The sequence below is a fragment of the Cheilinus undulatus genome, linkage group 2 (assembly GCF_018320785.1).
Source record: "Cheilinus undulatus linkage group 2, ASM1832078v1, whole genome shotgun sequence".
NCBI lineage: Eukaryota > Metazoa > Chordata > Actinopteri > Labriformes > Labridae > Cheilinus > Cheilinus undulatus.
This window is the reverse complement of record NC_054866.1, coordinates 54,205,850-54,233,818: the sequence shown is the minus strand read 5'-3', so window position 1 is coordinate 54,233,818 and position 27,969 is coordinate 54,205,850. Positions and strand designations below refer to the sequence as shown.

At 42.3% G+C, this 27,969-nt stretch overlaps 1 protein-coding gene across 1 annotated transcript; it reads left to right on the top strand.

Annotated features, from left to right (window-relative positions):
* Positions 1 to 6,787: 6,787 nt before the first annotated feature.
* Positions 6,788 to 25,668, top strand: LOC121523723 (NLR family CARD domain-containing protein 3-like). Its single transcript, XM_041808727.1, has 7 exons — positions 6,788 to 6,902; positions 6,995 to 7,199; positions 7,296 to 9,138; positions 9,262 to 9,435; positions 13,564 to 13,734; positions 13,849 to 13,895; positions 25,142 to 25,668. Exons 1-7 carry the CDS (start codon positions 6,900 to 6,902, stop codon positions 25,666 to 25,668), a joined length of 2,970 nt encoding a protein of 989 aa, XP_041664661.1. The 5' UTR covers positions 6,788 to 6,899.
* Positions 25,669 to 27,969: the final 2,301 nt, after the last annotated feature.

Genomic DNA, 27,969 nt, shown 5'->3' with positions numbered 1-27,969 from the left:
CTGTGCAGCAAGTCCAGTGGTGAAATTTCCTGGCTCCTAAATATTCCACAGTCAACTGTCAGTGGTATTATAACAAAGTGGAAGCGATTGGGAATGACAGCAACTCAGCCACCAAGTGGTAGCAAAAATGCCAGAGCGGGGTCAGCGGATGTTAGTGCACAGAGGTCGCCAACTTTCTGCAGAGTCAATGGCTACAGACCTCCAAACTTCATGTGGCCTTCAGATTAGCTCAAGAACAGTGTATAGAGAGCTTCATGGAATGGATTTCCATGGCCAAGCAACTGCATCCAAGCCACACATCACCAAGTGTAATGCAAAGCGTCAGATGCAGTGGTGTAAAGCACGCCGCCACTGGACTCTAGAGCAGTGGAGACACGTTCTCTGGAGTGACGAATCGCACTTTTCCATCTGGCAATCTGATGGACCAGTCTGGGTTTGGTGGTTGCCAGGAGAACGGTTTTGTCTGACTGCATTGTGCCAAGTGTAAAGTTTGGTGGAGGGGGGACTATGGTGTGGGGTTGTTTTTCAGGAACTGGACTTGGCCCCTTAGTTCCAGTCAAAGGAACTCTGAATGCTTCAGCATACCAAGAGATTTTGGACAATTCCACGCTCCCAACTTTGTGGGAACAGTTTGGGGATGGCCCCTTCCTGTGCCAACATGACTGTGCACCAGTGCACAAAGCAAGGTCCATAAAGATAGATAAATAGTAGATAGTCATTTATTGTCATTGCATTGTAAAAATACAACGTAATTAGGGGCTTGGGGCAATGACACGAGCCACTCTCCTCCTCATAGCAAAGCTAAGGGAGGAGAGTGAGCCACTATTGTTCTTCCGTTCGTTTCTTCTTTTTTTTTTTCTTCGTCTTCCTGACAAAATTTGACCGCGCTACTCCTCCTAGGACTTTGAGAAAACCCCTGCAAATTATACATCAAAACGTGTGGTTTGTTCCCGATCGGTGTGCTATGTCTTTTCTAAGAGATTTGCCAATTTTTCGCAAAGTTATTTGCAAAAAACTGCGAAAAAAAGTCCCATTTGAAATGAACGGGGAGAGGGACGAAGAAATGTCAAAAATAGGGTTTTTCACCTCCCTTACTGCTTCGCCATACTTTCACCTACACGGATCAATCAAACTTTAAAACGCAGGTATTTTTGTCCTGTCTTCAGGAATGTCTTTGGTATGACGATGGGGTTTACAGTTTTTGGTAGGTCAGTCTTCAAAACTCCTGTGCGTTGACTGAAAATGCTTAAAAATCACCCTGCTAGAGTGGGTGATGTCATCAACCCAGAGGCTGAGAGAGACGACACATTGACTGACAACTTTGCGAACAACTCGCCCTCGTGGCCAAACCATACATAGGAGGCGAATGATTTTTTTCACAGAATGTGGCCACAGTTCCTGGGACTCATATAAACCCATCATCCTTTGATGATGTCATCGCTGATTAACACACAAACAACCCTCAGTGAGCTCTGATCACGCACACACATGGAGCAGTTCCAATAAAGCAGCCCATTTAAACAATGCTTTAACAGGCTAGAGACAAAGTCTTTGGTGACATCAGCCGCCAAAGACAGCCACACATATATCCCATATGAAGTGAATGGAAGAGACTGTGCGTTTGTGTGTGTGTGTTGGCATGCTAAGCACACATGTGTGTTTGCGCGCGAAGTGCGCATGCATGTGTATGTGTGGTGTCTTTGGCAACATCAATCAAAATTAGAACCCACAATCCTTTCTCAATAAAAGTTTTTAATGTGTTCAAATGGAGCTGAAAACGATGAAATTCATCTATTCTGCACCTGCTCTCACCAAGACCTTGACAGGAACTGCATATCTGTATAAAAATTCAATTAAAGGACTCTGTTTGAGCATCCATTAGCAAAAGTTACACGCATGTGTGAATCCGCACAAGCTTCTTAGCCTCATGTTCCAGTAACTGCTATTAAACTACTATTACCAGGCCACGTGAGTAAGACAGACAGACACACTGTTTCTTTAGATTGATTTCACTGTTTCCTTGTATCACAGCCACGTCCATTTGTAGTCATAATGTTACCTCAGTTCATAGGGAGGGCCAACACCATCAGGTATATCAAGAAGACAGCTGAAGCTCAGGTGCCAGGTGATAAGCATCAGCTAATCAGGCCACACGTGACTAAAACACATGAATGAAGTCTCCTGTCATGTACAGTGTTTCTCAACCATTTCACTGTGTCATTGTCCAGCTACATGCTGCTTCAGCTTGGACTTGGACATGACCTTCTAATGACAAGTTGGGCTATTGTCATAAACGACCTTGTGATGAAACTGGCATCCGCCCCAGAGCCCCTCTCGCGATTTTCGCTTGAGGAAATTGTCTAGTTAAGTTTAGCAGTCTCTTCTGTAGCAGCAAACACAGTGGTTCAAGCAGTGGTTGGAAATCTGCAGCCTCACGTTGTCCATCCTGCTGGCGAGGGAGAGGGTACCCGGGAGAAAGAAGCTTGGTATGACAGGTTTGTGTGGGGCTGCTCTTAGCCTAGCCTGCAGCATGGCTTGTTTGTCCCGCTTCCACCTTCTTGCACAGCGCTGTCTCCTCCTCCTCCCCACTGGCTGTAGTTGTTGTGCTGCTCCGCGTCCTTCTCCTTTCAGTCTTTGAGTCTCCATCGGGAAAGATGTAAGCTCTGTGGGCACGCTGTCAGTTCTGGTGTAAGTGTAGGGCTTTGTTTTGCTGCGAGTGATGGAGCGCCGCATAAAGACATGGATGAGAGAGTTTGGTGTGGATGAACTTGACTGACCTGCACAGAGTCCTGACTTGATCTGATTGAACACCTTTGGCAGGGCTGTACGGTAACTTTTTGCCCATAGTGCTGGTGCTACAAAGTTTGACAGTCTTGTAGCACGTACAAAAACCTGTAGCACAATATATAAAGTGTTTGTTAATCTCTAAAACCAATATGTAACCAAAATATATGCTTAGCAAGTGAATGTACTTGAAAAACAAAACCAAAATAAATTACAGCTCTCATTAATGTCTACCAAAGCAAACAATTCAAAAGGACTGAAGCGTTAGGTCTAAACTGCATTTATATATTGGTATTGATATCAGATAAATTTAATTTTTAAATATCCCCATATTGTATAAACCTCAATATTGTGCATTCCTAGTCAAACTAAGAAATATAGTGAAGTTTTGTGTTCTTATGTGGGCCTTTTTTAATGTATTTCTTGCAGGCCAACTCAAAAGGACCAAGGGCCACAGTTGGCCGACAGGCCATAGTTTGGACACCCCTTATATATTTACTGATACTCAGATTGATAGGAAAATATTCCTAACATTATTAGACATTAATTAAACACTGTTAGAGTTTGATCCATGTTGTTGCACACTGGGGTCTGATGTTTATAGAGCTAATGTAAATGAACAGACGCTCTTTTCTCTCTGACAGTGTAATCATAACATCAGTACTATTGGGGTTCAACGGTAATTAAAAAAAACTATCTCCAAATTGTGGCTTTATCCTAAAAATACACATAAAGTTTATGCAGTGTGGGGGCTGTATTGATCTTCTCCTTCATGCTCCTGTCTCTCTCTCTCTCCCTCGTACACTGCTGTCTGTCTGTCCGTGTCATATCACACCTCTATGCTAAATTCAGACGCATTTTGTCTTGTTAACCAAACAGCAGCAGCTACAATATTAGTGGAGAAAAAAAATGCATTGTTTTATACATTAATCTTTAATCATAAGTTAGCGCAGACTGAGAGCTCTGTCCTCTCACTGACAGCCAACTCACTGTGACCGTCAGCGCATAATTGGGAAGGACGAGGCTAACGGAGAAGTAAGCTAGTACATACACATTTTTAACATCGTCTAGCCTACGTGCCTTAAAATAAAACTTGGGATTATAGCAGCGCTCCTCTTCAACATAATGACACCTGTACTGCGTCTGCCCTGAGCCTGCCCCGTCTGTAAGAGCAACAGAAGGTGGAGCGTGGCCACTTGCTCCAGATGTACAGGATTGCACATGATGAGAGGAAAAAAACATTCCGCTTGAGTCTTAAATGTGTCAGAAATAAGAAATAAATGGACTGGGCATGAAATTCAAATCTCAAGTCAAACTGGAGTGAAGTTTTTGGAGGCAACAAGTCAAACCTAAAGTCTTATCTGCACATCTGGCATGCACACACCTCTCTCCTTTTGTCACAGCCCCTTTGCAATGAGGAGTGAAAATCTCTTAGCACAGACAAATTTTCTTGTATTTTCTTGCGACATATATGTTGCACTGTACAGCCCTGCCTTTGGGATGAATTAGAGCGGAGACTGAGGGCCAGGCCTTCTCGTCCAACATCAGTGTGTGACCTTACAAATGCGCTTCTTGAAGAATGGTCAAAAATTCTCATAAACACACTCCTAAACCTTTTAGAAAGCCTTCCCAGAAGAGTTGAAGCTGTTATAGCTGCAAAGGGTGGACCGATGTCATATTAAACCCTATGGATTAAGAATGGGATGTCTCTTAAGTTCATATGCAAGTCAAGGCAGGTAAGCGACTACTTTTGGCAATATAGTGTATTTCATATTTCCTCCAGTCAGAATCTGCAACTGCAGGAAACTTCTCAGTTCCTATGATTTTATTTATCAAGAAATCTCAGAGGACAGACAGAGCGTAAATACTTGTAGAATCAAAACAAGAATCAGATATTATTCAAATAGATATTTCTACTATATACTTTTAAATAGATAATTTAATAACAAAAAAAAACTATTCAAGCAGAAATCAGGATGTAAAGGTCAAATAAAATAAATAAATGGGACAGACAGTTTTCTGTTTTAAATTTGTGTTAGTTAAATCAGAGATGATCATACAGATCACAAGACCTGCTTGATCAGATTATAAAGATTCTTTTCAATGAAAAGTTGACGGTCAGGGTTTTTTAAGGACATGAAATTTAACACCCATTAAAGGAAGGGCAAAAAAACTTTTTCATGTTAATAACAGTTTTAAAGACAAGAACTGGTGTAATTCAAAATCTTTTTAGCAAATCAGACCAGGAAATTAGAAGTAGATGGATCAGTGGTTCCCAACCTTTTCCAACTCAGGGCCCACTTTTAAGTCTCAAAATTTTTGTGGCCCACCTCCAACCCTAAAAATACAGAGGCCATATAATGCATTCTCAGAGTGCTTATTTTATTGAAGATTAAACATAAGGACTGATACTTGAAGGAAATCTGATACGTGAAGGAAATACAAAACAAAATAATGAAAAGAATATTTGAACATTTTTAATATCCTTTCAAACGTAACTGAGTTTTGTTATATATTATTATTATAATACATTATATATAATTATTATATTTCTATTTTTATATAATTACCCCCACACACACACACACACACACACACCCACACACCCCCACACACACACACACACACACACATGCACAAACAAAAATCATACTATTTTAGAAATGATTTGGCAGCCCACTTGCAATACCTTCGCGGCCCATTGGGGGGGCACGGCCCACAGGTTGGGAATCACTGAGATGGATGGACAGATGGATGGAAGAGGGTAAGAATGGATGGATGGAAGAAGGGATGGATGGATGGACATTCAACAATTGGCCAATCAAATTGCTATCGGGGCATCTCTGGTTTAAGTAGCTTCAAGAAGGAGAGAACTTCTTTGATAGAGTTAGCCTCTTACTTATGCTCTGGAGTGCACTAGATTGATGTATTTAACTGTAAAATGTACTACTGAACATGGCCCCAGACCCCCCTAGAAAGTTTGGAGTATCCATGATCAGAATGGTACCACCTGTGCCTCAGTTTGAGCCAAGAAAAAACCCTGATGGTGCAGTTTTTCCCTAAGTTCCCTCTTCTGCCAGCCTTTCATCCTCATCCACACATCTCTCAGCTCCTGTCCTCTGTTCTTGTTCACTTCTCCCAGGACACAACTTTCTCCTGTTTCTCCACCAGATGACCTCAGACTTCACATCCTTCTCCTATCTGAACACGTATTATTTTGGCACATACTACTGTCATACTGACAAGGTTTAGCTTTATACCTCAACAAATTCCATCAACGCATGAACCCACTCCACACCAACTGTCTCAGTAAAATAGAAACATGGATAATGACCAAGTTCCTCACAATAAACTGACAAATCTGACGTTTTACCGATCATCCCCAAATCCCTCACCGAATCTACTCCAAACTTTAACTTCAAAGATCTAAACTCCCCCATGTCCCTCCCCTTATCTCTGAATCATTACTGACAAAAAGCTCTCCTGTAATCAACACATCTCCCAGCTCACATGAACCGCCTTCTTCCACCTTAATGACACAGCCTGGCTCCACCCACCAATCTCTCTCTCTGCTGCTGAAATCCTGATCCATGCTTTCATTCCACCCAGACTCAAAACCTTGACCCAGCAGGTCCCCTCCTCCCTCACTGACCTCCTCCACCATCATTCTCCTCCCCATAGCTGCTGTTTCTCTGATGCCAACCTCCTCTCTCCACTACTCAGAACCAATCAGTGAACCTGGGGGTCAGACCTTTTCCATAGCTGCCCCCTCTCTCTGGACCTCACTCCCCACACATATTCAAGACTGGACTGACACACCCACATTCAAGTCCTGGTTCAGAACTCACTTTTAGAACAATCTTTTAATGTGTGACTACACTGTTTTTCTATGTTGATGATCTGTTGTTGGTCATGTGACCTGATGGTGTAATGATGATTTTCATCCACCTACATAGATGATTTTTACTTGTTTTCGTAGCTGTTCACATCCAGTAATCTGCTTCATCACCTGTCCTTAAACTTGATGTTTTCCCCACAGAGATCAGCTGGAGAGCTCAGAGGTTCACAGTGATCAGTCGGCCCAGCAGAATCCAGCAGACCTGGACTCCACATTTATGGTGTGTTAACACACTTTTATACTCTCATAGCAGAACAAGAACAACAGTTCTCCTGCTTTAGAGAACACAATCAGAGGCTCTTTCTGTTCCAGCTGCTGGAGGAGAACATTGTCACCTTTGTGAAGAAGGAGCTGAAGAGACTCCAGAGGGTTCTGAGTCCAGATTACCCAGAATGCTTTGAGAGTCAAAGTGAAGATGAAGAGCAGATGGGACGCTGCAAAGAGGCATTTGTGAAGATCACTCTCCATTTCCTGAGGAGAATGAAGCAGGAGGAGCTGGCTGACCATCTGCAGAGCAGTAAGAACATTTAACAGATTTAACATGATGGAACAAAGACCAGGAAGTTTACAACACCAACCTGAGATAGTTTAATGACACAAACATCTATATCAGGATCTCTTCACTCACTTCAGTTGTTCTTCATTTATTCAGGGACTGGTGCTCCAGTGTGCCGACAGAAACTGAAGTCTAACCTGAAGGAGAAGTTCCAGTGTGTGTTTGAGGGGATTGCTAAAGCAGGAAACCCAACCCTTCTGAATCAGATCTACACAGAGCTCTACATCACAGAGGGAGGGACTGGAGAGGTCAACGAAGAACACGAGGTCAGACAGATCGAAACAACATCCAGGAAAGCACACAGAGCAGAAACTACCATCAGACAGGAAGACATCTTTAAAGGCTCACCTGGAAGAGATGAACCAATCAGAAGAGTGATGACAAAGGGAGTGGCTGGCATTGGGAAAACAGTCTTAACACAGAAGTTCAGTCTGGACTGGGCTGAAGGCAAAGCCAACCAGCACATCCAGTTCACCTTTCCATTCACTTTCAGAGAGCTGAATGTGCTGAAAGAGAAAAAGTTGAGCTTGGTGGAACTTGTTCATGACTTCTTCACTGAAACCAAAGAAGCAGGACTCTGCAGGTTTGAAGAGTTCCAGGTGGTCTTCATCTTTGACGGTCTGGATGAGTGTCGACTTCCTCTGGACTTCCACAACAATGAGATCCTGACTGATGTTAGCCAGTCCTCCTCGGTGGATGTGCTGCTGACAAACCTCATCAGGGGGAACCTGCTTCCATCTGCTCGCCTCTGGATAACCACACGACCTGCAGCAGCCAATCAGATCCCTCCTGAGTGTGTTGACATGGTGACAGAGGTCAGAGGGTTCACTGACCCTCAGAAGGAGGAGTACTTCAGGAAGAGATTCAGAGATGAGGAGCAGGCCAGCAGAATCATCTCCCACATCAAGACATCCCGAAGCCTCCACATCATGTGCCACATCCCAGTCTTCTGCTGGATCACTGCTACAGTTCTGGAGGATCTGCTGAAGACCAGAGAGGGTGGAGAGCTGCCCAAGACCCTGACTGAGATGTACATCCACTTCCTGGTGGTTCAGACCAAAGTGAAGAACATCAAGTATGATGGAGGAGCTGAGACTGATCCACACTGGAATCCAGAGAGCAGGAAGATGATTGAGTCTCTGGGAAAACTGGCTTTTGAGCAGCTGCAGAAAGGGAACCTGATCTTCTATGAACCAGACCTGACAGAGTGTGGCATGGATATCAGAGCAGCCTCAGTGTACTCAGGAGTGTTCACACAGATCTTCAGAGAGGAGAGAGGACTGTACCAGGACACGGTGTTCTGCTTCATCCATCTGAGTGTTCAGGAGTTTCTGGCTGCTCTTCATGTCCATCAGACATTCTTCAACTCTGGAGTTAATCTGATGGCAGAGGAACAAACAACATCCAAAATATCTAAAATCTTCAAAGAGAAACAGAAACTTAAAAACCTATACCAGAGAGCTGTGGACCAGGCCTTAGAGAGTCCAAACGGACACCTGGACTTGTTCCTCCGTTTTCTCCTCGGTCTTTCTCTGGAGACCAATCAGAACCATATCAGAGGTCTACAAAACCAGAGAGCAAGAGGCTCAATCACCAATCAGAAACCAGTGAAGTACATCAAGAAGAAGATAAGTAAAAATTTGTCTGCAGAGACAAGCATCAATCTGTTCCACTGTCTGAATGAACTGAATGATGGTTCTCTAGTGGAAGAGATCCAACAGTCCCTGAGATCAGGACGTCTCTCCACAGATAAACTGTCTCCTGCTCAGTGGTCAGCTCTGGTCTTCATCTTACTGTCATCAGAAAAAGATCTGGACGTGTTCGACCTGAAGAAATACTCTGCTTCAGAGGAGGCTCTTCTGAGGCTGCTGCCAGTGGTCAAAGCCTCCAACAAAGCTCTGTAGGTGTAGACTCAGTGATCAAGGTTAAATGTAGTTCATCTTTATTCAGAACTACATGGATTTTTGTGTGATGTAGCTTTCATTGTATTCCTTTCATTGCATTCCTGTACTTCTTCTTCAAGGTTGAGTGGCTGTAACCTGTCAGAGAGAAGCTGTGAAGTTCTGTCCTCAGTCCTCAGCTCCCAGTCCTCTAGTCTGAGAGACCTGGACCTGAGTAACAACAACCTACATGATCCAGGAGTTAAGCTGCTGTCTGATGGACTAAAGAGTTCTGACTGTAGACTGGAAACTCTCAGGTTAGTGTGCAGCTGATTGAGATAATGTCTTTAGGGAACACAAGTTCTTCATATATTAGAGTGGTATTTGACTGAATGATTTAAAGCTTAAGTTCCTTTATGTTGCTCAGTTAAAACTGTGATCCTCTGGGCTCAGGCCTCGGGTTCTAGTACTTCCTGAACGATAATGCTCTGAAAGTGACTCGTGTCAGAAGCTTGTTCAGGATATGGAGTCACAGATATGAACATGACTTGAAATCATAGTCATGGGTCTGCAGTAGTCCTGGACTGTTGATCTTGACTCAAACATGAGTGGTCTCAAAGTGATTCATCCATCCATTCATCCATCTTCTTCCACTTAGCCGAGGTTAGGTCACCACACCAGGGAGTGTCCCGAACCACCTCATCTGGCTCCTCTACACGTGGAGGAGCAGCGGCTCTACTCCGAGTCCCTCCCGGATAGCCGAGCTTCTCACCCTATCTCTAGGGGAGAGCCCAGACACCCTGCGGAGGAAACTCATTTTGGCTGCCTGTAACTGCGATCTTGTTTTTTCAGTCACCACCCACAGCTTGTGACCATAGGTGAGGGTAGGAAAGTAGACCGACTGGTAAATTGAGAGCTTCACCTTTCGACTCAACTCTTTCTTCACCACAACAGACTGATGCAGAGACTGCGTCACTGCCGATGCTGCACTGCCTGTCAATCTCCTGCTCAATTCTTTCCTCACTCGTGAACAAGACCCTGAGATACTTAAAGTCCTCCACTTGGGGTGGGATCTCATTCCCAACCTGGAGAGGTCATCCCACCCTTTTCCAACTGAGGACCATGGCCTTGATTTGGTGGTGCTGATTCTCATCCCAGCTGCTTCACACTCAGTTGCGAACCATTCCAGTGAGAGCTCAAGGTCGCGGCCTAATAATGCCAACAGGACCACATCATCTGCAAAAAGCAGAGACCAAATCCCGAGGCCACCAAACTGGACCCCCTAAACACCCTGGTTGCGCCTAGAAATTCTGTCCATGAAAGTTATGAACAGAACCGGTGATAAAGGGCAGCCCTGTCAGAGTCCAACCCTCACCGTAAATGAGTCCGACTTACTTCTCGCAATGTGGACCAAGCTCTGACACCAGTCATACAAGGACAGAACAGCCCTTATCAAGGGGTCCGGTACCCCATACTAGAGATGGGCGATACCAGTGTTTTTTAATTCGATACAATACTGATACTTTTTCATGTACTTTTATTGATACTGATACCGATACTGATACTTTTTAAGAAAGAATAAATATTGGACTTGCAAACTTTCAAAAGTTACACATTTCAGGCAGTTAAAAGGTGTATGCAGGTCATTCAGAAATTCATTTGGGGGGAAAATTTAATTAAATAAAATGTTTTAGCAGGTTAAAATAAATATATGAATAAAAAAGTAAATAATAATAATAATATTAAAATATTAATAAACATAAAATAAACATCATATCATATCATAGCACAACCTTGTATATAGAATTAAAATAGCCACAACATAACCTAATAACATAACCAATTTCTTTTCTTTTTTAAAAAAATTCAGATAGAAGGGCTATATTAGCCATCTATACCAACTAATTTGAAGCAAAAATGTAAGAAACACAAGTCAGTATTTTTTTTAATGTTTTCTTACAATTTTAAAATGTACTAAGGGACCACAATGAGTGAGAAAGACAGCCAGGTTCACATCGCAAACTATAAAATGACTTCATACGCGAGCAAGTGGAGATGCTTGACTCTGTTACTCATTAATGATTGGTCCTCAAAGTCACATAGTACGGCAGGATCGACATGTCATGTCTGATTGGTCCTTAAAGCCATGTGACACGGACGAGCAGGCAAGACATGTTTGATTGGTCTCCAAATTCACATGACACGGACTGGCAGTAAAGCCAGAACAGTCTGAAAGAGAGAGAGGCAGGGAGGCGCTCGGCGGAGAAGCTGTTGTGAGACATATTTTGTGGTACTCATTTTGTATCGATACTTTGCTAAAGGGATCAATACCAAAAGAGTACTTTGTAAATATCGATATATCGATACTTTACTATCGATACTCCCACCACTACCCCATACTCCTGGAGCACCCTCCACAGGATTCCCCAAGGGACACGGCTGAATGCCTTCTCCAGGTCCACAAAACACATGTAGATTGGTTGGGCAAACTCCAATGCACCCTCCAGGACCCTTCCAAGAGTGTAGAGCTGGTCCACTGTTCCACAACCAGGACGAAAACCACATTGCTCCTCCTGAGTATGTGGTTCGACTATCTGACAGACCCTCCTCTCCAGGACCCCTAAATAGACTTTACTGGGGAGCCTGAGAAGTATGATCCTCCTATAGTTGGAACACACACTCTGGTCCCCCTTCTTAAAGACTGGAACCACCACCTCAGCCTGCCAGTCCAGGGGCACTGTCCCCGATGTCCACGTGATGTTGCAAAGGCGTGTCAACCAAGACAGCCCCACCTCAGGGCGGATCTCATCCAACCCCCGGGGCCCTGCCACTTAGGAGCTTTTTGACCACCTTGGCAACCTCAGCCCTATAGATAGGAGAGCCCACTCCTGAGCCCCCAGACTCTGCTTCCTCATGGGAAGACGTGTCAATGGGATTAAGGAGGTCTTCGAGGTAATCCTTCCACTGACCCACAACGACCCGAGTCGAGATCAACAGCGCACCATCATACAAGGCGTTGACAGTGCACTGTTTCCCTCTCCTGAGACTCTGGATGGTGGACCAGAATCTCCTCGAAGCTGTATGGAAGTCATTCTCCATGGCCTCTCCGAGCTCCCCCTATGTCTGAGTTTTTGCTTTAGCAACCTCTAAAGCCGCATACTCAGACTCAGTGTCCCCCGCCCCGGAACATGGTTGAACCTCTTTGGGAGGTGAGAGTTGAAGCGCCTTCTGACATGGGACTCTGCCAGATGTTCCCAGCAGACCCTCATAATATGTTTGGGCGGAGCCAACTCACCACCAGGTGGTGATCAGTTGACAGCTCCGCCCATCTCTTCACACGAGTGCCCAGGACATGGGGCCGCAAGTCCAATGATATGACTACAAAGTCAATCGTCGAGCTGCGACCTAGGGTGTCGTGGTGCCAAGTGCACATGTGGATACCCTTATGCCTGAATATGGTGTTTGTTATGGACAATCCATGATGAGCAGAGATGTCCAATAACAAAACACCACTCGGGTTCAGATCAGGGGGGCCATTCCTCCCAATCACCCCCTTCCAGGTCTCACTGCCATTGCCCACGTGAGCATTGAAGTTCCCCAGCAGAATGAAGGAGTCTCCAGAAGGAGCACTCTCCAGCACCCCTTTCAGCGACTCCAAAAAGGGTGGGTACCCTGAGCTGATGTTTGGTGCATAAGCACAAACAAGAGTCAGAAACCATCCCCCTACCTGAAGGCGGAGGTAGGCTACCCTCTTGTCCACTGGGGTAAACCCCAATGTACAGGCTGCCAGCCTGGGGCCGATCAGTATGCCCACACCTGCTCAGCGCCTCTCACTAAGGGCAACTCCAGAGTGGAAGAGAGTCCAGCCCCTCTCAAGAAGATTGGTTCCAGAGCCCAAATTGTGTGTCGAGGTGAGACCAACTATATCTAGCTGGTACCTTTTAACCTCACGCACCAGCTCAGGCTCCTTCCCCACCAGAGAGAGGTGAAGTTCCACGTCCCTAGATCCAGCTTCTGAAGCCGAGGATTGGACCGCCAGGGTCCCTGCGTTTGGCTGCCACCCAGCTCACAATGCACCTGACCTCTATGGCCCCTCCCACAGGTGGTGAGCCCAGGGGAGGCTCAAAGTAATTCTCCAGACTAATCTAACAAAACTAACATGGATCAAATACTGTTTCAACACATCAAATAACCATTTTCAGACTGAACAGTAGACTTTTCACTGCTGATGTCAAACCAATCCATGAGTTGGTCTCACCATCCATCTTACCTTTACTCCTTGTCATCAGAGTAAATATTGATTCTTATCTAGTTATAATGTCTCTGCTGTTCAGCTTTATGATGATTGGATGGAACAGGTAACACAGCTGTGAATGAACCAATGGCTGTGAATCAGCTGATTCAAGTCAGCCAATAAAACCATGACCTCTGTGCTCTGTGTGTAGTCTGTCCAACTGTCTGATCTCAGAAGAAGGTTGTGCATCTCTGGCCTCAGCTCTGAGCTCCTCCTCCCACCTGAGAGAGCTGGACCTGAGCTACAATCATCCAGGAGAAGGAGGAGAGAAGCTCCTGTCTGCTCAGCTGGAGGATCCAAACTGCAGACTGGAGACACTGAGGTACAGACAGGCAGACACTCTCTCTCTGTTTCTGACTGATGAACTCTGGTTTTAACTGATGCTGGATTTAAATGAAGATGTATGAAGTAGATTCTGATCTGGTTTCTTCTCCAGGTTGGACCATGGTGGACTGCACAGACTGACGCCTGGTGTGAGGAAGTGTGAGTTTATTTATTTATTTATTTATTTATTCATGTCTCTGGGGATGGAAAGATTCCAGAATTCTGACATCTTTAGAATGGACAGACTCTTCTATGTTCATCGTCTCCACTGACAGTTTCAAACCAACGTGTCTCGTATGTTTCAGTACCGTGGTGATGGTTAAATGTGGGAATGTCAAACATTACTACCAGACTAAAGTCACATCTGTGGAGTGAACGTACCGTACCATGAGACAGAAAATCAATGACCTAAGAGCCTGATATGATGGCTTTAGCAGAATCCTGAGCTAATCAAACACTGCCTAACAAGGAGCCAACGATGTTCCCTTAAAGTTGGCTTAGTTTGAGTGGATCTAAAAATCCTTTTAATGACACAGGAGGCTAGCGGTCACATTTTCAGCTCAGATTTAAAATCCTAACAGGACGATCTGAAGTTCATTCTCTCATTAAATCAGAGATGTGTGAGAGGGAAGGAAGGACAGAGAGAAGAAGGTGATAAAGATGTTTAATATGGATTAACATTGATTATGACAAAGATTTACTGTCTGATCCTGTTTGTCATTGGTTGTCTATGTGTCTGTGTCTATAATCCATTGTTGTCCTTATTTGACTCTGCTCTTCACATTATTCAGAGTGAACTGACAGTTGACTGTATCTGATCTGTTCCTCCTTTCAGCTGTCATCCCCCTTATACCCCCAACACTCACACTGGCTGTGGCTCTGCTCTCTGCCTGCCTCAGCCCTCTTTTTGTCTCTCTGCCTCTTCATCAGTGTTTCCTTAAGCCTGGTTTATGCTTCTGCGTTGCGTCCACAGTGTAGGTACACCGTCGTCGTGACGCAATGCCCTCGTTGACCATTTGAAGTTCTGCGTCGAGGGAATGCGTCGCTCTGCAATTCACTGTCATGTCGCTAGGGGTGTGTGGCTGTGTGTGTGTGGTTTCAGAGGGGTCACATCTGAGCGGCTGTGTCGCTCTCTGCTGAAATAGACAACGTCTGTTTTTAATGAAAGAGTGGATGCTTGGGTGTGTGATTACAACCAGTAGTAGTAGTAGTAGTAGTAGGTTGCACTGGACTTTTTTGTTGTCTGTCACTCCTTTAAAATCCCGCTGGATCCATCCTGACAGAGAGCTTCATACAGCACAGGCTCATGCATCACAGCGCTGAGACAAGTTGGAGTGATGGAGAACAAGAGGAGGGTTGGGTGGTGGTAAGCGAGCAAGAGAGAATAAAGCAACAGGCGCTGATCTGAGTTATCATTCACCCATCTCTTTTTTGTTATATTTCCGTGATTGAAATCTACATGATAAATGAGCAAATCCTTGGTGTTTAAAGTGAGGTTTCAGTGGTGAGCAAGCAAGGTGGAAGCAGCGGGAACTGTTTTGAATCATCGGTCACCTTGGACACATACAAAGTTTTGCATAAAATCGAACCTGTTACGAAAAAAACGACAAATAAAACGACAATTTCGACATCAGTGTGCAGACATGATTAGAACATGAAACAGGCTCATTGTGCAAAAACCTCTACATGCCGACCTGTGTACTGAAACACCTGCAGGCTGCAGCAGCCTCTCTGTGTGCTGTCAGCACAGAGACCAACGCGCTTTCATTAATCTATGATGTTGAGGTCACTGGTAGAGCCCACTGGCTACAAGATTTTAATAGATTAAATAACCTCCTTGGTAGTTCGTGTGCAAAATGGAAAAGGTCCATGCATCTGTGTGTGTGCTGAAATGCAGGCGCATCCTCATCATTCCAGCCAATCAAAATGACGGACAGCCTTCAAAATTCTCAGTCATCTTTCAAAAAATCTGTCAATGATGGAGAATATTCGGTTAACGCGACCTCTGCAAACATAACTGATGATGTAGCATTGCGATATGTGCGCTAATAACAGGAAGAAAGACCAGAAAAAGCAACTGCTGGAAATGACATTTTGAGCGGACCAATCACAGCCCTTGCGGTCCGTTTGGAGGTGCGCGTCAGGTTACGGTGTAGGGGTCTGCGTCGATGCAGAGGGCTACGCGTAGCTACGCTGTCGACACGATGCAGAAGCATGAATCAGGTTTTATTCTCTGCCTCAGCCCTCTTTTTAGTCTCTCTGCCTTTTCATCAGTGTTTCATTAGTCTCAAAGTTACCTTGTCTTGTTTTGTTCCTCCTCAATCAGTTTTCATTACATGCCAAGGTGCAGGAAGCTTCTTGTTGATGATGTCACCAAACCATGGTAACCAAAGAGCGTGCTTTTGAGAGCCATCAGAACTTTTGACACGGTTTGTAGCAGCGACAGGAGTAAACTTTGAACAAGGAAGTTTGAACATCAATAGTTGAATTTCAGGTTTGGACAATAAAGATGAAGGCAGGCTGTCTTATTGATCAATCCTGGATGGTGCTGATCTTTCAGACCAGTGAAATAATACAAACCTAAAGACCACCAAATGTTTAGCTTGTTTTTTCATCAAGTTTACAACGCTACTGTAGAAATGCTGACGGATGACCACAGTGGGATTAGTTTGGGTTCAGATAGTTTTCACCTTATTTCTGGTGTCATTCATTGAAATGAAGACGTTATTTTGACAGCACTAATTCTAATTCTAATATTTGAATTCTTATTGAATATTATTTAGTTGTCAGATAAGCTCCAATTTATAACTGACTGTGTTTCCATGGACTTTAGTGTCCTGGTTTCTGTTTGTTCATGTAGACATGTTCATAGACCAGGATCTGTCCTTATCCTGGTTTGGAGAAACCTGTTTTTTCTCCCTGGAGAAGTGTGAAAGAAAACAGGATACTGTGGCATGTATACGCTGTATCCTGTTTTCTGCCAGCTGCAGACTACCTGTGCAGGTGTGACTTTGATGAAAGTGTTGATGTCTCTTTAGACACTTTGAAATATTCTGGATGTGTGGTGGAGGGACAGCTGGTCTGCTCTGTCCAGAGAGAGGCTGCTGTGTCTGATACATCTGTCAACACCACCCATACCTGAATGGAGATATCATCACACTTCCTGTGTTCTTTTCAAAGTAAAAGCTCTTTATCTTGGCCTACTATGAGTGAGCCTTGTTTTCACATAGTGCTTTATTTTGAAGTTGTTTCCAGGACAGTTATTTAGTGAATGAAGTCAGTTTCATGATAGCTAAGCTCCTTCTTGGAGTCTCTGCTAAACTTTCTCAATGATCAATAATAATGATAATAATATTGATAATCATTGAAACATCAGTAGTTGGGCCTCTTCATCTGAGATCTCCCTTTCTTTCCTTGTCATCCTCTCACTCTCTTTTCTGTAGTTTTCTCCCACCTCTACATTAATCACACGTTCTTCGTGTAAATCAGATGGTTTTCTAAAGTCAAATTCCCGTAGAACAACTCTGATAACCTCTGAACAGGTATGGTAAACAGCCTGAAACATTTAGAGGAACTAATATGTCTGTGTTTATTTTACTGGTGTGGATTCATTAGGACCTTTCCTTGTCTAAATCTCTAACTGGATTTTATTGGTTCATGACTGTGATTTTAGATCCTCATTTTAAAATGTGAACTTGAGCTAGCTGATTTGAATCAGTGTGATCTGAGCTGTGATGAAGCTCATTTTAAACATAAATGTGAACAACACTGACTGACGGTCAGCCTGGGGCTCAGAATCTTTCTTCTCCTGTTGTTAGAATGAGGATCCACCATATCTGTAACCTGACGTTGGTGTTTAATAGAGCTAAAGCTGAAATATTCCACAGTGCTCTCATTTTCCCTGATTTCATGATTGTCACAGTTTGGCTTTGAAGAAAATAAATGTGACAGATGCCTGTGAAAATAAGACCCAGTGATCAGAAACCAGGATACTAGTATTGATCATATCTACAGGGATCTGAAAAAACAGGTTTATCTGTGAGCATGGAAACATGGAATCCTGGATCTGGTCAGAACCAGGATGAGGATCAGAACAGGGATCCACAAGTCCATGTAAACAGAGTGATTGAGGCAGCAGCCTATCCTGATGAATCCTGATCTTCAATCAAATCCAATGGTTGTCTTGATAATGGTAATGGAATCATGAGAGCAGTGAAGATGCACAGCTCTTGTATCTCCTGATGCTTCATTAATGCTAAAAGTCTGTAGTTATTATAAAGTGTTACCAATGGTTCTTCAAATCATCCAGTCAATAAAATGATCATTCTCCATGTAGCCTAAACATTTGACAGAGATGATCTTGTGGTCAATAACAGATTACTGTTGGTGGTTCTGACTGTAAACTAGCTTTTCTTTTGTTGCTGTTGAATTGTGTTGTATTGTTTTTGTGTCTGTAAAGAACTTTGAATGGATGTTTATTATTATTATTATTACTGAATATCATGCTTCTAATCATGATTGAAATCATCTCCATCATAAACTATTGATCTGAATGATATTGTCTTTCTCTATAAGTACAGGTGGACAATTGCATATTTCACAAGAATCGTTCAAATAGTGATACAAGCATGAAATTTGGTACATATACTCTTCAAGGTCTACTCTTTTCAAAAAATAATGCTGGCCATGTAAAAATCCAAAATGGTGGTCATTTTTCATGATGGCTGCCTTGCCTGACCACATTTTGCTTTATTTCATTTTTCAAATTGTTGACTAGTGATTTTTTAAAGATAAAAATTTTTCTTGATAACCAGTTTCATTAGTTTTGTTGTAATTGTTGTCATAACATAAAATTTGATTACAAAGATGGCATCCAAGATGGCCGCCATTAATTTAAAGTATCCATCCCTAGGCAGCTACTGAACATATACACATGATTTTTTGGTGTGCACGTAAACTTTTTGGGTCGTAGAATCCAATGGAGCTATTTTCACATTTGTAAGTACAGAAGTGAGGCAATGATGAGAGCTTACAAATGCAGTAGAGTGAATCTCAGCACACAACCGTGCACACTGGTGACATCGCTGCTGTGTAACTCAGCATGGTGTTCAGTGTCAGCTGATCTAGCTTTGATAATACTGTATGTGGCCGCGCTCCAGGTTAGGCCAAATTATTTTACTTATGTTTTGGAAAGCATTTAAAGTTACCCAAACACACATTTACCTTAAGACCATTATAAGAAGGCAAATTGGCAGTAAGTAAATCAGTCAGACAAGTTTGACGCTCAATCAATGTGGTTTATTTAGAACAAATTTTTAAAATAGTAACAAGTCAGTATTACTTGTAGAAAAAATATAAGATTTATTATAGACTATAAAATATGCAATTGTTAAAACACAACAAACTGTCTTAATTAGATAAAGATTTAAACCAAACAAATCGTTTGAGATGAATATTGCAGACAAAGGGTTTATAGACTCACTAGTGACTGGAGAGGGGGTGCAGACTATCTACCACACACACACACTGGTGCCCAAACCCTACACACACTCACACTAAAGCCAAAAAGAAAGAAAACATGCCTAGTGAGAAAAATCAAAAGGTGCCAAAAACCACTCACACACAATTAAAGGAAAGTGAGGTGCAGGTGGTGAGGCCTATCCCCGCCGGCAGCTCCAACGCGCTCAGGTGACGGACACCCCTCAGTCTGCAATACTCCAGGAACCCAGGGGAAAACAGAAGAAAAACAAAGTTAACAATAATGTACAAAGAAAGGGAAACAATCAGCCTAACATAACAAAACGCTACTCTAAGAAACCAAAACAGACCGGATTATCCACTTAACCCAAATAATGTATATTAAATAAAGATAAACACCAAAATAAACTAACAAAATAAAGCACTAAAACAAAACCCTAAAACAAAGCAGCAGCGGCAGTAAATCTACAAAGAGATTCATTTAAAATGTTAATATCATGCTGCATCAAAATGCCCATCATATGCTGACTTAAGAAATGGTTTATATACCTTAGAAGCGCAGCATTAGTCATTCAACCGTCCGTGTCAACGCTACAGTGGCAGGATCTGTGACAAGAAAACAATCATAAGACGGTGCAAAACAGTTGTGCTGCATGCATCTAGAGCCTTCGCTTACCCACACCTCTCAGTCAGCCTACACTAGCAGCACCACCATCCAGGAATCAGCCAAATAGCAAGGGGATCAAACAAAAGAAGCAGCCTCCCACGTGCCAAAGCGGAGCTGCTTATATAGTAGGATACCTGCTCACAAATTGAGGAAGTGGGCGGCGCCGCCAAAGCAAAGACCGAACCATGCAACCTAGACTACGGGAGCTGAAAAAGAACAAAAAGGCCGCCGGCTACATTCAGTATTAAACTAGTAGTTGTAGTTTAGTTTAGTGTCTCAAATGCTGTCTAACAGCCCCATATTAATTAGCTAGTAAACAGTAGTTGATAGTTATTAGATAGAGATAGCTGCACCTGAATTGACGGGGTGTGCCAGCACGGGAGAGCCAAGCCAAGGGTAAGGGGGCTCTACATGATGCTCATGTAGAGACTGACTGACTTCAAAGTATTCAATACGATAAGTATTGAGTATTCAGACGATAAAACAATGGCTCAAACAATGGCAAATCTGTTAACACTAAGCTACATGTCTTAAAAATTTTATATCATTCAGCTCATTTTACTCCTTTTTATCTTTGTTCTTAGCTACTTCACCTATTCTCTTAACTGTCATTTTAGTCATTGTCATTCGTCTGCATGTTTATGTCTGCCTTACTGTTAGCTTTTATGTATGTGGCTGCATGTTTATGTTTGTCTCGCTGCTGCTGTTTTTATGTATTTTTTGTGGTTGTTCATTTATGTCTACTGCGATTGTTAGTCTTTTATGTCCATTTTATCCTGTTGTTGTATTATAAGTGTTATTTCTCAAAAGCCTAACCAGGGACAAGGACTGCAAATTAGCCATGGCTAGATGTCTTTTATACATTGCATTGGTTGCACTGTAATTAAATGCAGCAATGCTTATGTATTGTCCCTGACAAATAAACGGATAAATAAATAAAATAGTTAACCAGATGGTGTATAGATCACATGGGACTAAAGTGACAGCCATCTGCAACAAGGGCAAGAAAACTGCCTGGCAAACATGGGACATTTGTCTAGAGGCCTCCTCTGTCTTCTCCAAGCTGAGCCAGTACCCTCTCACAGTGGAAGATGGCAAACTGGAGATACTGAAGAAGTTTGTCGTACGAATGTATGACAGGTCCAGCACTGCTGCCACTGTGGGTGAGGCCAGACTTGACATGTTTGCCAGAAAGCAGAGACCTTACGAGGCAATTCCACCAACCAGAGCAGCTCTGCTCCAGCACACCAGGCATGCTGCCTACCAGGTTGGCTAAGTTTGGGCCCAGGCAACCAAGTGTCAGCCAGAAGCAGAGAGTCCTGCTGACGGGATGGCAGAAGATTGGTGAAGAATGGCAGGTCTTCTGGACAGCCAACTCCCTCCCCCATAGCCAAGAGTTGCCAACAGCTGACCAAATGCGGCTGAAAATCAGGCTGTCATGGCAGGTGCAAGTGCTACAGGCTGGGTCTCACCTGTACAGCACTGTGCAAATGTGAGGTGTGACTCTTTACTCCTCTGGCATTTTTAAAAAAGTTCTTTACCTTTATTTCTAATCATGGTGCTTATTTGTACTAACATGAATGTATATATACATGTGTGTTGTTTCCTATGCACCATTCCTGTGCACCAGCAATAAGATCTTCTTTCCCTTTGAGAAGTTTTAGTATTTACAGTATGACCATGGTGGGTTAGTGTGACATGAAAAAAATGTGTCAGTTCAATTCATTCTCTTCTTAATATTTGTTTATTTATTTAGCTTTTTTTTTCCTTTTAAATGCCATGGTGTAATAGACACTATTGTCAGCGTACATTGGGAACCAAAAAGTACCTTTGAGTTTTGACCCTGGTGGTTATTTATGGTGGTGGGACCTACACTATTCATAAAGGGTTACATTAACTGATAAATCGATGCCACATTCTTGACTACAAAGATCGTTGCTGGTTCTGACTGAGACGTTCTTGATTACTTTGACATCCATAAGAACTACGATGGAATGAATGGGTACCATTGCTGAACTTTGGCCTTCTTTTGGAACTAACGTGGCAGCTAACAAAATCTTTGAATGAATGTAAAACTTTAAGTTTTTTATAAAGTTTTCCTTTGAATCCCCTTACCTTGAAAATATGGGTTTTAAGCCAGGATATGAATAGATCTGTGTATTGTTTCTATTGGAAAATATGAGGTAAGATAGTATAGACTATTATTAAATCTTAAGCTGGCTCTTCATCAGCTGTGGACTCCAGTCATAGAGTAGCACAGAACAGGGATACTTTCCTCTGAACTTTAATTATTACTGAATGAACAGTCAAATGTTTCTGGTTTCTGTGATTGACAAAACAAAATCAACAGGGAGTCAATACACAAGCATTAATAACTGGCCTACAAAACACACTGGCATACATCAGCATTAGCTTTAGCATTATTAGCTCTGAACAAGATAGATTACTGAGTACTGATTCAACTAGATCATGACATAATCAACTCAGAACATGCATAGACACAGTCGGCGTCGCATCACAGTTGCGTCATAGATGGGGGCAGGGCATTTCAAGGGGGAAAACAATCCTTTCCCCCTCGCCCGCAGCATGTCAGCCCAGGATTTTAAATTCTGATATATATGCTAACCGCTAGAATGTCACTCATTGATTCCTTACAGCCAATTGACAGAGACAGATACATTAAGAAATTACTCTAATAGGATCTGATTCTTGTCCGTATCTTATTAAAGAGTGGACGAATAATCCTATTCAATGGCCTGATGTGTCATTCCCTGACATCTTCTGCTACCTGGTTGAATCACCCGGTAAGAGGCAAAATCACGTTTACTGATAAATTAAACCTGTCATAATTTCAATGTCTGACAAGGAAATAAGTACGTTTTAGTGAATTTGTGCACCACGCAATGGTTGTTATTGCACAATAGCCAGGAGCTTCATATTGGTTATTGACGACTTGGTATATCACGCAGAAATTTACACACACAACAGCCTCAAAAACTATTGGTCCCTGGAGGCACATCACTTTTTTTACAAGTGGTTTTGTCGGAGTTATGCTTCATCACACACTAATTACGCTGTATACTCGTTACCTTTTGTAATGAGGCATAGTAGCCTGCATAACATAGCAGTTAGTTAACTTCTCTTAAAACTAGTAATTGAACATTCATGTTAATTACGAAACTATCTAACATTGTTTAAATAAGGTGAACATAACACTGTCTTACCTATAATGAAGTGCTGACTACAGATTTACACGTTTGGATCCCACAGGCGACCAAACTCATCCTCCCGCCGGATCGCTTGAGGCACCGCATTCTTCTCCTTTGCTCTGTGCTTTGATGTGGTAAAATATAAAACTTCAGATTTTGATTTTTTTTTACTTATTTTTAGTGCAAGAGGGTATACAACAGTTGCCTGGCATTGTGGAAAGTGGTTTGTTTTCCTCCTCGGCACAAACCGGATGTGACATTTTGTGGGCGTTCCTCTCTATGCCGACTGTATCTATTACAAGGTTATGCAGTGTGTCAAAAGACAAAAATCAAAAGACAAAAAGTGATACAATAAACATCTTAGCAACTTACATATCCTCATGTATTCAGAGGCTGTTTGGTCATTAAAGTCCAGATCAGAAAATGGGTAACTAATAAAAAGCACACGTTGAGGACCCCAGAAGGCTCCCTCAGCTACCCTGGCACTGCCCGGACAAAATACACATCAGTCCCTCCAAAACCCACAACTATGCTGCCACCTACTGGACATGGCAGGAATTCAGAATAGTTTCTTTGTTGGATAAATAATTTTGGAAGGCAGGATTAAACAAAATAGGCGATTTTTTTTTTTTTTTTTTTTTTAAGATTTGTTTTTGGGCCTTTTCATGCCTTTATTTTGATAGAGGAGGACAGTGGATAGACTCAGAAATAGGGGCGAGAGTGGGGGAGAGACATGTGGCAAAGGACCTCAGAAGACCTCAGGCCATATTCCAATGCTGCCCGTGTACATGGTGCACGCCTTAACCACTCAACTACCAGTGCGTCTGGCAAAATTTTTTAATGAAAATATGTTTCATGGCAGACATCCTTAATGCCATTTTGATGCAGCAGTTCAGGTAGCCTTTATGGTTATTGGAACAAGTCCATTAGAATCTCTGACCCAAAAAAGGTAGTTTTGGACACAAAAATCATTTGTCTATCTCTATTAGTAGCTGAGATCTGGTGAAATTTGTCTTTTGCGGCAGGCATCTTGGACACCATCTTGGTAAAAGTCTAATATGCAACTGCCATGGACAAAATTACTTTCACTTGCCATTTTAGTGTCCAAAAACCTAGACTTGGACAATAATCGTGGGGGGTTTTTTCTTCAGTTTTTTAACCCATTACAATGGGCTCAGTATGATCTTGGAAAATGATTGCCATCTTGGATTTTTGCATGGCCAGTGTTATTTTTGAAAATAGAGACCTTGAAGAGTACATGTACCAAATGTCATGCTTGTATCACCATTTGAACGATTATTTCACTTATCTGCTCCTCTATATATCTCATCTGTAAATCCATGGATCTGTTTTAAAAACTGGATCTGTTGACCAGCCCTAAACTGAATGATTAAATGTCAGTGCTGTCAAACAGGATTCAGGGCTGAATAGTTAATGTTAGGGCTGAACGATTTGGGAAAATAATGTAACTGCAATTTTTTACCCAATATTGCGATTGTGATTTAACACACGATTATTTCTTAAGTTCCTCATCTCGTGTATTTTTCAACAAAAACAAACAGTAATTTATTCTGAACTATAGCCAACACAATATTAGATTAAACTAGGGCTGGACAATATTGAAAAAATATGTAATTGTGATGATTTTGTCTCATTTTGCAAATTGGATATGAACTGTTGTATTAAAGGTAATGACAATTTTATATAATTCTTATAAGAAAACATATAAAAATGAAGAACGGAATTTTTTGGTACACTATTCCAAAAACTATGCCACTAAAATTATTGCATGATATGTAATGCATAATGTCTCTGCTGTAAAAAGCATTTTAAACTGGTATTTTGACACAAATTTTAGGTAAAAAAAAATGTTGCACCTTCTGCGATTTGAAAATTGCAGCAGGCCATATTGTGATTTAATCTAATTTGTGATTAACTGCCCAGCCCTAGTAAATGTAAGTTTCACTGACTCTCAGTAACTGTCAGTAAAGTTTTTTCTGAATGAACAGATGATAACCGTCAGCTGTCTTGTGTCTCGTTCTCTCCATCAGACGCCTGTGAGCTGGAAGTGGACAAAAACACAGTCAATAAAGAACTCAGACTGTCTGACAACAGTAGGACAGTGACATATGTGGAGGAGGAGCAGTCATATCCTGACCATCCAGACAGATTTTCCTGGTCTCAGCTGCTGTGTCGGACTGGTCTGACTGGTCGCTGTTACTGGGAGGTGGAGTGGAGAGGAGAAGTTGATGTATCAGTGAGTTACAGAGGAATCCGAAGGAAAGGATACAGTGATGAATGTTTGTTTGGATGTAATGAACAGTCCTGGAGTCTGACCTGCTCTGATAAAGGTTACTCTGTCTGTCACAATAACATAAAAACAGAAGTCTCCTCCTCCTCCTCGGTCTCTGGTAGAGTATCAGTGTATGTGGACTGTCCTGCTGGCTCTCTGTCCTTCTACAGCATCTCCTCTGACACATTGATCCACCTCCACACCTTCAATACCACATTCACTGAACCTCTCTATCCTGGGTTTACCATCTGTCCTGGTTCCTCAGTGTCTCTGTGTGGTGTGTGATCTTTAAGGAGAAAATGTCATCATTTCTGTCCTCAGTTTCAACCACAGACTGTAGAAAATATTTGACCAGCTGTCTCAGACTAGGGGAGTACTCACACTAGACCATCCGTACCATGCTGTATTCTAACCATGCTGAGGCCCATTTGACCCCCTCCCCTGTCCCCCCTTTGGCCCACACTCACGCTGCTCAACACATCCAGGCCTGAGCACAGATACGTCACGTGCCAATGTCATTACACGAAGCATCCACTGTTGATTAATTTATACATGTTGATGACTCAGTATACATAACTGTTGTTTTTAGGCTGTAAAATGGCAACAGATTTATACGATATCTGATCTGACATTGGGGTTATTTCACCTGACCTGGGATCAGTAGCTTCATTAACTATACAGAGCCCAGTGAGGAGAGAGAGAGAAAGCGGTTCATAGCGGAGAGTTATTGCTCTCTACAGCATATAATCTGGAGCCTGGTCAGAGTTTCAAGCACTTCTGCTGAATGAAACCTGGACTTTGTAACTCGTATGAGCCCCTACAATCATTCCTCTGCGTGTCTATATACTATCTGAACCCCCGGCACTCCTTTATGCGCTATGAACTGTGCCATCTCTCTGCATATATTTGGATGCCTGCTGCACCAAACAAGCTCTCCTGTCACAGGACAGCCTATATCCAGAGCAGGATTAGATGTTCACTTAAAAGATTTTTTTTTTAAACCATGAAGAGAGTAATTTTAACCCTCTGATGAGAGCTGGTGGTGAAAATGCCACAGGATTAATAAATGATGCTCCATTCAAACGTCAGCGATTAAGAACACAGTTTTACTTTTTGATGAGTTGAAATAGAATTAAAGGTAAGTTAATTCAGTGGGTCATAATTTGGCATTATAATTTTATAATAAAAGGGGTTAAATCAGTCGTGTTATTAACCCCGGCACACACTTGTCCACGTATTAGGCACTCTCCTTTACACACGTAGGATGAAAGGTGTTTGTTATCCTGTGAGCTGCTGGTTGTGGCTCAGTCAAGGAAAGAAGCTTTACTTCAAAAAACAAAAAACCTCTGACTGACTGACTTTGCTAGAAACTGGTCAGAAATGTGGACTGACTGGGATCTAATGAGATCGTAGTGGATCTGTGCGAAGTTAAATTCTTCAGCTCTTATAAAATCTTTGTAACATGTTGAAATACAGTGATACAAAAAATATAGCTCTCTCTTTCTAGAAAAAAATCCTGCTCTCTCTTGCATGCAGCTGATGCCTGGTGAGCTCTCTGCGCTCTCAAGCAGGTCCTCTTGTTGTTGCTTCATGTTACGTCACATTACCGCGCTTGTGCTCCTTCATTTCTATCCGTGCTGTGCCTAGGCCCACCTTGTCCTTTCGTGCCAGGGCCGCAAAATGTGCCGCGCCGAAGCACGGAACGATTGCACTCACACTGGCCAAATGTAGTGGACTTAAGGCTGAAATGGGCCCAGGCATGGTACGGATGGCCTAGTGTGAGTGCGCCCTACCTTTAGATCAACCTAGAAACAGACAAAGAGGCAGAGCTGAGGGGGGTCTTAATCCTCCTGACAAACAGCTGCTTTAACCTGAAGAGGGATTGCTCTGTCCAGATAGCTCATACATTGTCAACATTTGGACCCATGGTTGGAATTGTTTAAAGGAGTGAAACGTCTAGATGGGCTTCTTTTTGGAGTTTCCACAGACTTTATACTTCATGTAAACATAAACCCATTACATTCATGATACAGTTTAATCGGCTATACCAGCTGTTGTTTCTCACATTGAACATTTCTAACAACAAGCTAAGATAGCTGTTATTTAACAATTTACATTTCTTTAAGTTAAGCTAACTAAAGTAACAATCATTATGAAAATAAGCTAAGCAAGCTGTCATCACTTACAATGAACTAAACATTTTAAAATAGAGCTTGGCTAGCTGTGATAATTTACATGAAACCATTTATTATATCAGCAAAGTTAGCTGTTGACACATAGATTTCACATTTAGTAAACTGAATAAAGTTTGCTGTTTTCATCCCATAAAACATTTCTTCAATGACCTTGGTTAGCTGTTGTTACTCACATGAAACAGTTCTTAAAATTAGTTAGGATAGATGTTTTTACTCGCATGAAATATTTCTGAGAATGAGCAACTGGTAGCTGTTTATAAACATTCCTGAAAATCAGCTAAAGTAGCTGTTATTTCAGATGAAGTTGAATATCTTGGAAAGTCTGCTATCTTGTATTACTAATATTTAACTCATAGTAAATGCCCACTATTAGATAAGAGAGCCTTTGAGT